This window comes from Prunus dulcis, chromosome 8, assembly GCF_902201215.1.
Source record: "Prunus dulcis chromosome 8, ALMONDv2, whole genome shotgun sequence".
NCBI classification, from domain to species: Eukaryota; Viridiplantae; Streptophyta; class Magnoliopsida; order Rosales; family Rosaceae; genus Prunus; species Prunus dulcis.
Window position 1 is genome coordinate 7053108 of NC_047657.1, and position 11232 is coordinate 7064339.

General features: G+C 38.1%; 1 protein-coding gene across 4 annotated transcripts; it reads right to left on the minus strand.

The window, feature by feature from the left end:
* Positions 1-7136: 7136 nt before the first annotated feature.
* Positions 7137-10897, minus strand: LOC117637562 (metacaspase-1). Of its 4 annotated transcripts, XM_034372473.1 has the most exons (6): positions 10695-10897; positions 10437-10664; positions 9268-9601; positions 8731-8842; positions 8240-8425; positions 7137-7393 (listed from the first exon to the last, which is right to left on the minus strand). In XM_034372473.1, exons 1-6 carry the CDS (start codon positions 10879-10881, stop codon positions 7334-7336), a joined length of 1107 nt encoding a protein of 368 aa, XP_034228364.1. In that variant the 5' UTR covers positions 10882-10897; the 3' UTR covers positions 7137-7333. The 4 variants fall into 4 exon arrangements, with proteins under 4 accessions (XP_034228364.1, XP_034228363.1, XP_034228365.1 ...); XM_034372472.1 differs by having other exon boundaries at positions 9268-9598; positions 10437-10897; XM_034372474.1 differs by having other exon boundaries at positions 8731-8803; positions 10437-10897.
* Positions 10898-11232: the final 335 nt, after the last annotated feature.

Sequence of the window (11232 nt, forward strand, 5' to 3'; positions counted from 1 at the left end):
ATATATTTTGTTAATATTTCTTGTATTTTCAATATTAATATGAATGTTTCTTGCAATATTTATATTTTGTTTTGCATTTCTAATAAATTGTTAAAATTTATTGCATTTGCAATTTTTTTTTTTTTACATGTTGTATTGCCAATATTATTTAAAGTTTGTTGCATTTCCATTATTATTTTTTTATACTCGTTGCATTGCCAATATTTTTTAAAGTTTCTTGCATTCTCATTTCTTTTTTTATAGATTATGCAAGCACAAATGTGGTTTGGTGCTATTGGGCAAGGCAAAAAAAGTTTCAACCATACCCTATGTTGGGAGGCGGTGAAGAATTGTAAGAGATTTCAAATTATTCCAACGGGTCCGACGGTAGTGTTGAATGAGAAGCCACTCCATGAGACACCGGCATCGGATTCACCTATGGATTCCCCGATGAGTCAAGACTCACCCATCGAAAAGGAGCCAAGGCCTATTGGGAGGAAGGCGGCGAAGGCGAAGAGAGGGAGTAATTCTAGCAAGAATGCATCTAAATTTTTGGAGGAAATTTCAAAGCACCAAGCCATGAGAATTGAAATGGACATGAAACAACAAGAGCACGATAGGGCAATTTAACTAGAATATGCAAAAGAAAGAGAGTATGTATGCAATGAAAGGGAGTATGTACGCCAACGAAACATTTAAAAAAAATATCGGGAAACCATGGCCATGGATACAAGCCATATGTCCCCTGAAACAAAACAATTTTGGAAGCTAGAACGAAGGGATGTTATGAGACTAAGACTTTTTCGTGACGATGGACCTAGCAACACGGATTGGTTAAATGATGAAAACCATTAAAATAGTTTGCTTGCCTTTCATTTCATTGTATTTTTTGTTTTGTTTAAAAAATTAGTGGTAATTCATGTATTTTATTTTATTAACTGTATTCATGCTGCACTGGTTCTCCAATTGGCCCCATGGGTTTTTCATAAATTCGTGTTAAGGTCGTTTCCATGGGATCTGGTTCATACACTTCATCAACATCGTAATCATACTCATCTTCCACAATCATGTTGTGGAGGATGATACAAGTCATCATTATACTCCTAAGCATCTCCTCGTCAAATAGACGCGTCGCGCCCCTGATAATAGCCCACCGGGCTTGAAGGATACCAAAGCACCTCTCCACATCTTTTCTGTACCCCTTTTGATAGGCTGCAAAAAAAATTTCCTTATGGGATCGGGGATGTGGAATTGATTTCATAAATGTTGTCCACCTCGGGTAGATGCCATCAGCTAGATAATACCCGTTCTGGTAGACGGTATTGTTGATTTCATATGTGATATTTGGGCTTCACCTCTCAAAACATCATTGAACACCGGGGATTGACCCAGGAGGTTCAAATCGTTTTGAGATCCGGCAACTCCGAAGAAGGGGTGCCAAACCCATGTATCAAAACCAGCAACTGCTTCAAGGACGATACTTTTCTGCCCTTTCCTATTTCCGTAATCCCCTTGCCGAGCAGCTGGACAATTTTTCCATTGCCAGTGTGTAATAACCCAAACCTAAAATTCATAATTAAGGAATATTTTATTTTGGAGAAAAGACAATTTTGCCCTCGGAATATTTTATTAAGAAAAAGGTGACTTTTTGATCGAGAAGGAATTTGACAATTCCACTTACACCGTTGTGTAGAGCACGGTGAAATGAGTTCATAGACACGTAGTGGGCCCGAATCGGAGTTTTAACGAGAGAGTTATGGTCAAAAGAGTCTCAGTGGCACAACCGTAAATATTTCAAAGTTGGATCTATAAAAACCGCTCAGCTCTCCCTCTCCTCGCGCGACTCTCTCTCTTCTCTGGCGCTGAAGGCCCGTCGCCTTCCAGGGCTCGCCGGCGCCGCCACAGGGCACCACCGGCCACGGAACCGGTGGCGATTGAACCGCCGTCGAGTCCCCTACCTTTCCCGACCCTTCCCGGCCGGCGGCACGGCTTGTGCTGGCCGAAAAATGCAGAAAAACGACGGGAACTCATCGAAACTTCAACGTCGTCGATCTCCCTCCTCCGGCCACCATTTCCGTCAACCCAGGTATGGATCTTGAACCTCTCGAGCTATTCTAGCTGCCTGTTGGGTAGGATTAGATCGATTTGTAGTGTAGCCGTCGGATTTTTGAGCTTGAAGTTTCAGCCAATTTTCGGCCTCCGTTTTCGGCCACTTCCGGCCACTTTTTGGGGTAGGTCCAAGAACAAAAGTGGCTCCAAATATGGTGTTTTACCTAGGGTAGGAGTTTGGAGCCGTGGTTTGAAGTGTTTCCGGCGAGCTGAAATCGCTTTAGACACCCATCGCTGCCGGCGCGTGCTATGGCGCGTGGGTGAGGGTAGTGCAGTGGCACTGTGTCTTGTTGCGATCCTTATGTTGTCATGAGCGCGTAGGATTTCGCGGATCTCAATTTGGATACCGTTTGAGCCCCAAACGGATTTTCCATATTATGCGACTTCTGGGTTCAGTATTGTTGAACCGTTGGATCGCGCTCAATTTCAGATATGTTGTTCCAGATAATTTCAGAATCGTGTAGGATTCGACGGATTATGAATCGGAGTCCCGGATACTCCGAAATTGCGAACCCTGGGGCTAGGGTTTGGAAATTGTATAATTTCACGATCGTGATCAATCCGATCGTCAGTTTCAGACCAAACTTGCAGGACTTGGTTCTTGATATGTGAGGAACTTAAAGGAACTCTCAGATTGGTAATTGGAGGTCGTGGACCCCATGGGGTTCCGTATCGACCAATGTGGAAGTTTATCGCTTAGTAAAGTCTCGAGTCTTTTCAGACGGTTTTAAATATCTGAAATGCCTAAGTGGGCAGGAAAATGACTTTAAAGTTAGTGCACGCACTTTTAGAAGTCGGGGGTCAGGGTTTTACTTAAAAATTTATACCGAGCAGTTTTATTAATTAAATATTCATGTTGGTCGACCCAGGCATCAGGGACCAGGCAGGCCCGCAGAAGAGACCTACCGGAGGTCTAGCTAGCTCGGACCAGGGGTGAGTGGACTTTTCTTTTATAAATGATTTTTATAAATGAATTTCATTATTTGATCTTGAATAAGTTTAATTGATTGTGAATTTTCCTAGTATGGTTTGTAAAGCCAAATGTCTTTATCTTTGTACTGCCTAGTTAACTATGCCAAAGACTTTAAGAGAGTAGAGTCTGAGATTTATATCAGATAAAGTGGCAGTATAGTTTCGGATTTAACATAAATTCAGTTACTTATCAGATTTTTTCAGAAAAATTTATATTTTCTGATGAGAGCAGAGTTCTGGACTTAATAAACATTTAGTCATTCATCAGATCTTTCGGAAATATTATAAGTTATATTTTCTCAGAGTTCCTGATTTATTAAAAATTCAGTTTTTCAACAGTTTTTCCAGAAATGTTATATATTTTAAAATGTTTTGCGCCCCCAGGCTATAGCGTGCACAGGATATCCACCACCGGGCCATCTTGACTTCCGCACCTTCTTGGTACAAAAGCGATGGTGCGTAAAACGATTAACTTACCTTTATACTATTAGACTGCTCTGATATTGCCCTAGAGTGAGATTGGAACTTTTGGCATGTTTATTGAAGTGCTGGTTGTTGGTTGTTTGGATAATTATGCTCGTTTTGACAGGTGTAAGTTTTGGGATTGAACGAAATATAGGGGAGACTCTGCCGAAATTTCGGCAGGAGTCAAGGTCAAAATTTTAAGTAAAAGGGCAAATAGGTCATTTGTGCCCGACATTTGCCAAGTGTCGGACACGCACAGGGTTCGACCCGAATTCCAAGCGGAATTTGGTTCGGGTCCTGTCACTGTGCATGCAGTCAATGCTACCAATCATTCCAGGAAATCCACGAGACTCAGCTTTTTGTAGAAGTCGTTGTAGGTCCCTGGGCATAGGTCTGCGCAGGTAGTCCCTGGTATACAGAGTTTCGACTGCATCACAAAATCGCACCAAACTCTCCAAAATAGTGGACTTCCCCATCCGGGTGACCTCATCCACCTGATCAGCGGATGACCTATACGCCAACATTCGTATCACAGCTGTGAACTTTTTCTCGGGAAGAAGTCCCAAATTTCCAGCACAATTTTTCTTTTGAACAAAGTATTCATCATAATTGCAAATATCATGCATGACTTTATTGAACAAATGGGGTTGCATTCTATATCTCACTCGAAAATGAACATCAGAGTACAGAGAATGTGGGATAAAATATTCTTCCAAAAGATTCTTACCCCAAGAATGTCTATGTCTGTCCACATTCGGGCCACAGCTTTCTCGTGAACCACAGCGGCTCTGGTTTTCTTCCTCCAACAAAGCAACTACTATGCCAAGTTGCTCATCTAGTTTTCTCTGCGCCTTTTTGCGTGCAGCTCGTCTACGCATTCTTTCTCTGGTGTCTCTCTCTTGCCTTTCCAAAACCTCTTGCATGTCTACCATTGAGAATGGAGAATGAAATCTAAAATTTGAGAAATGGAAATGTAGAGAAGATCTGGTGTGGGAGGTATGAGCTGAGCCTCTGGTTTTATAGAAAAATTTAGGCAGATAGATATGACACGTGGCGCAATCTTAGAGGGTGAAAATCTTATCTGAAATTTGAAATTGAAATAAAATTTATCTGAAATTTGAATTTTGAAATGTATCTGAAATTTGAAATTTATCTTAAATTTAAAATTTGAAATTTATCTGAAATTTGAAACCGAAAATCTTATTCGATATGAATAGTATTGACACGTAGGAACTCAAAAATCTTATCCGAAAATATTATCCAAATTAATTGTTTAAGTAAACAAAGTTGTGAAAAAAAACAAAAAAATGAATAGCATTTGCCATGGCAAAGGGCAACTGCTGGAAACACACTTTGCTGGGGGGGCTAGTGCAGCCACTATTCATGTGAATAGTAGCTGCCCTAGGGCTCCCCTTGCCATGGCAAGGGGCTAATTGCTGGAAATGCTCTAAAGACCCCAAGGAACTCTAGTTTTTCAATGTATGACTAATTTCAACTCAAACGTTTATGACCCAAAAAAAAAAAAAAAACATTCAACTCAACATGTTTGCAATGCCTCGCAAAAATCAACAGAAAGTGCTGACGGGTTTGATCTGGGGAGAGTGAGGTTCAGAGGGACAAGAAAGGAAATTGATTTTTCTTTGTTTAAAAAAAATTAATAATCATATTTCTTATATAATTGAATTTGAAGAAAACAATATTCATATTTTATTCCATTATAAAAAATAAAAAATAAAACAAAGTGGATCCCATGTATGTCACTTAACAGATTTCTTAACCTAACAGCAGAGTCACATTGCAAAAAATTTACAAATATAGGGTACTTTATTGTAAAAATTAAGAAGATAGGGACTAACATGTCTTAAGAGTGTAACCATAAGGTACTAAATTGTCGTTAACCCTATATATATACACTAAGGGAGAATCTTTAATACGTATTTTATGTTAAGGATTGGTTATATACTTCTAATCTTTGGCGTTGGATTGCATTCATTAAATGTGTTGGTAGTCTCTTAGATGCAATTTAATGTCCGAAATTAGAAGTATGTAACAAATCCTTAACTTAAATACTTAAATGTCGAAATAGTCCCTGTGTTTTAACCATTTGGCCAATTTAGTCCCCATGTTTTTAACTTGGCTGATTTAGTCCTTGTGTTTTACTCCGTAAGTTAATGTTGTCCATTCCATTAAATTATTAATAAAAAAGTTTATTAAAGTTTTAAAAATTAATTAAAAAAAGTGTAATTGTTTTAAATAAATAAAGAAATTAAAAGTTCACTTTAATGATAAACAAAATAAAGGTCTGCAAGCCTCAAATTCTTCGATTGATCACCACCGATTCTAACCCTCTAATTAAAAACTTATACGATTTGCATCTACGCTGCCAGTTTCTTCTACATGCCCATAATACAATCCATGAGGTGGATGAAAACATTAGCAAGAGCAAAAGGGTCCTGAGAGCCATGAAAAGAAGGATGAACATAAACAAATGGATTGTTGGCTCTTGCAATCATGCTTATCCTTTATCTTACCCGCTAGCCCACTGTTGCACTGCCTTATGCTTATTTTTGTTTCTCTTTTAAAAAAAAGATTAACAAAGTAAGAAAATTTTAAATAAATAAAAATAATTTGGAAACCCAACCTCTAAATCCTCCCTTCTCTCCAGCAGCTGACACCACACCAAACCACCATGGCATAATTAGATATTTTTAATTAGTTTCAATAACATTTATGAAATTTGTTGATGCTCAAAATGGCCCGGCCAATATTGAGTCCAACTTAGTGATTATATGTGCTGGGTCTTCAGCAGGGAAGAGGGCTGAGGCCCTTGGTGAAATGGGTTGGTGAGAGACCTGTAGAAGGTAAAAAGGGGAGAAGCAAACGTTAAGCTTCGGACACCGGTGTGGTGCCGGCCGAAGGCTCTCCGATGCCTAAGTCAGTTACGGGTAGTAATTCTGGCAGAGTAACAGTAAAAGTAGGAGAGTAGTTCTTGGTTTTACCTGGATACTGTTCCCTATTTATAGGGAGGTGAAAGTGGGAGCTTTGCACAAAGTTCCAATGTGGGACTTTGTGCAAGCCATTGTGGTGGCGACACGTGTCCTGGAGATTAGGTTTGGCATTTGGGAGCTTCGGCAGGTGTCTGGCACCTCGGAAGTGTGTCTTCCTTCGGCATGGGAGAAGGCATGGTTGCCTTGGTGCTAGTCGCTTTGAAGCTGGGTCTGCTCGACCTCGGAAGTGTGTCTTCCTTCGGCATGGGAGAAGGCGTGGTTGCCTTGGTGCTAGTCGCTTTGAAGCTGGGTCTGCTCGACCTCGGAAGTGTGTCTTCCTTCGGCATGGGAGAAGGCGTGGTTGCCTTGGTGCTAGTTGCTTTGATGCTGGGTCTGCTCGGTTCATTATGGTGTAAACAAAATTTTTAAACAGCAATTTAACGGAATGAACAATATTGACTAACGGAGTAAAACACAAGAAGTAAATCAACCAAATTGAAAACACGAGGACTAAATTAGCCAAATACATAAAACACATGAACTATTTTAACATTTAAGCCATTGGAGAATGTCACGATATACTACAATGAATTTGAAATCGTTATTATTTTAATTACAAAAGCAAAAGCAAATTGTCTTGGATCAATTTGGTTCCCTCGTAATTACACGATTGTGCAGCCGTTATCAATTTGTAACTAACTGTACATGAGATTATTTCCACCTTAGTCAAACTAGCTATGTAATTTATATAGAAAAACATATTAAGAAACAATTGATGCGTTTGCAAATTAGTTAACAGTGGTTGCAATGATAGATCTTCATTACAAGATAAATTTCGTGTCGTTAACCTCAAACTTTGCAGAAGATGACAGCATAGGTTCCTGCATATCAATTAGGCACAACGTAAACGTCTCTGTAGAGTTATAGAAATAATGAGACAATGTGAAAGATATATGCCAAACTACTTTTACCCTTCCGCTATGAAAATTAAGAAACGCCTACTCGGATGAGTTTGTACAATTGGAAGAGATGAAGAAACCCCAATCTAACCATTTTTCACTCTTGGCTCAGAATACAGGTTTAGAATTTGGGGTTTAGGGTCAAGGACTAATATGGGTTGAGTGTCTATAAGTGAATCGGGTGGGTCGAGTTTTGATCTATTGATGATCATGAGATTAATCCTGTAATCAAAACTTGTCCAATGAATTAATGAAGGTAAATTTAGATTTGACGTGAACCGAACCAATGTTACCTTGAAACATACCCATAATCAATTGAGATTTCAGTCGTTTGGCGATTTTATCATTTTAGTCTTCGTGGTTTCGGTTTTATCAATTTTATCTGTAAAGTTTTAAATCTCTTGAATTTAAGGACAAATTTAAAATTATGTCAAAAATCATTCTAGTTCCATTACAAATTTTTTCAAATCTCATGCTCAAAACATAATAGAAATAAATTTGATAGAATTTGTAACATGATATGTCCTTAAATTACACGAATTTAGGGACCAAAATGATAAAACTAGTAAATTATATCGACTAAATGAAACTTTTTGCCTAATTTTTATGTTAATATGTGTTGTAATCAATAACTATTTTATGTCTCTAATTTTTCTTTTATACAAATGATATTAGGGAAGACGGGATTAAACTCACATTTGGTACAAACAGATACGGAAGAAAAGTTAAAGATTTTGTTTGACATGGATCATGGGAACAAAATCAAACCTGTAAGGTTTTGTGTCGAAGTACTTTCCTTATGATCCTTGACTTGATCCATCTTTCGCTGTTAATATTTACAATGTGATTGGCCATGGTGTCAAGCAAACCCCCATATGTTATTTGAGGGTTTTCCTTAACAGTTTTAGTGAGAATGTATGTCATAGCACCATTCATTTCTTTTTTAGTAAAAACCTGCATTTACGATTAAAACATAAAATAATTAATAAGAAGTTGCTTCATGATTTTAAAAAAAAAAAACACACACACACACACTTATTAGCAATGAGTAATGATCAAATATTCGAAAATATAAAGTGTGACGGGATAGTAACACCAAGTAACACGCTGATTTAGCAATTTTAAACTGCTACAAAATTTCCCAATTTTATCAAATCATACTACAATATTTTTATTTATTTATTTTTTTTCATATTGCCACATACAGAGTTGCACGTATATTAATACTAGAAACAAATGGTTGAAGCAAAATCCCTTACAGTAGTATCTGCTGCCATTTTATCATCTTCGCAAGCACTGATTGAAATCGCCAGCCCACCACTTGTACTTTTTCTAGCACCAGATGGAGGAAGATTATTAATCCAAGTCCTCCTGCAAATTAAACTCAACTAATAAAAAACTGTCCTAATTATTTAGGATCAACTACATTAATCCCCCCAATTTTGGGGTTCATTTCAAATTGGTATACTTTGAAGACCCTACAAATGCAAACCTAAACCCTATTATCACTTTTTCTGGCCGGTGCTTTTGCTCGGCTTTGTTTGTATTATTCTCTACCCCTTTGGGGTTTGCTAAATGATAACTCCTTATACTAATTATACATAATTTGTGGGGGAGTAACACCTAAATTACTCTAAATTAATCTAATCTACATGAGATTTAAACTTGGGTGTAAAGAAATAGACTCACTGCTCTGACCAACTCGCCTAACCCACATATGCACACATATATATCATATTCATAAGTATATCTACGCAAATTAATGTATATTAACTAGTATATCATATAGTACTCACTGTTTTCGGTTGTACACGTGTTCGAGATCGAGAATTGTTCCACTGTGACAAGCATCAACAATAGCATGGAGTTTGACACCCTCCTTGAGTGGCCAAACAATGGTTTTGTTGATATCATTGTCAAGGATCATGCCCTCTTTCAGGAAATCAACGGGGCAAATAGTCTCATCATACCCATCAAGCTCATCGTTCTGGAAATCAGGCTGCCGTAAGCCATGCCCTGAGAAGTAGAATACCAAGGAATCTCCCCATTTGCAGCCCTCCACAAGCCATTTCAAAGAATTTTCTATGTTTTTCTTCGTTGGTATCAAATCTTGGGCACCCGGATCATCTTCTGCATCCATTTTGGTAATTTAATTGCACCGAAAACACCATATATATATATATATATATAGTCATGTTCTTCTTAACAAGAAGAAGAGGTTGAGATTTAGGGATTTCAAGAGAATATGGAAGAGAGAATGTAAGAAAGAGTATAGCTTGTAATTCTGTATTTCTGATTATGTGTGAACGAATAGTAAAAGCTCAGCTTTAGTACAGTGCTTATCTCCTAATATCACGCTAACAAATTAACAAATACAGCTAACCCTCACTAACAGACTTAACAAAGAGCACGTGAGCTGCACATGATGAACTAACAATTTCTTAACTAAACGCATGTTAACAGTTCTTTCGTCAATCTTATATTGTTAGACTGTAAATTCCGACCATACAGTAAAAATCAACTTAATTAATTGTATAGTTTCATACATGGTATGAAAATATAAGCATGTTATTACAAAGACAGACTGACAATAGAAGATCAATTATACTAGAATTCATCACATATACATGCTATGCATATGGAGGGTTACAATAGGAGAGGAAAAGTAGGGAGCAAAAGATAGAGTGAGTGAATAAAGATAGTATCTTCTAAACTTATCAATAAGTTCTCCTTCATTTCTCCCTTAAATCCTCGTACACATTTTCCCCCTACTCGTGACTTTTAAAAAAAAAAAAAAAAAAAAGTGTCGCCTAACGGATATTCGTAAGGAATCATTTCTTCTCAAGCCCAATTCAATAACAATTTGTTTTCTTTTCCCATTTTCTTTTCCATTAATTAAGTAGAACCACTTATATAATATATAAATAAAGATGGATAATAGTTAACTTGGGGCCTAATTAATTACCTGAAAGTATGCGTATGCATTCGGCAGGATAACCAAAGGTGTTAGTCAACAAGTTTTTCATGTTACTCACATCATTAGCGGTGCCCTTGAGCATGTATCTATGCTGATGACTGTATGTCACCCCGCAAAGAAGTGCACGCTTGTTCGATCCTCCGCATGCTGCAGCCGGGGCGGCCGGGATCACGACAGAGGGCCCCGACCTCAACTTCCTTCGACAAGATGTCTCAAAACTGGCCATGGCCACTGCTGATGAATTAACACCCGAACTGTTTGATGAAGCCTTGCTATGAAAAAACCTCTTTACTTTTTTCCTCAGGCCACGCTCACCTCCTTTGTCCTTGTGATCTGCATCTCCACCGCAAGCAATTATATGGCTACGGATGCAGCTTTCTTGTGTGTCTTGGTGATCATAGGAATCGCTGCATGTGATTGGTGTTGTGACCATAGAATAATTAGGGTTAAAGTCTTAGTATCTGTCCAATCAAACAGCATGCATGTGGTCACTTCTCTTTATTCTGTCATGTTATAAAGAAAGAAGAACTAGATGCCCTTATCTTTTTTCTTTATTCTGATTTTATCGTCTTGAAAACAAAAGCCAAAAATATTAAACATGTTAAAGGGCAAGGGTCACACAGGGGATTCGGTTTCTTTACACTACGCTCAGGGCGAAAAGCCAATATCTTCTCATAAAATGCACGCACTGAACATATTCGCCCAAAGGTTTTCTTGTTTGTTTAATCTTTTCAGGACAAAGATGACACCACTTGATTGAACTATTTTGTTTACTTTGTTCTCT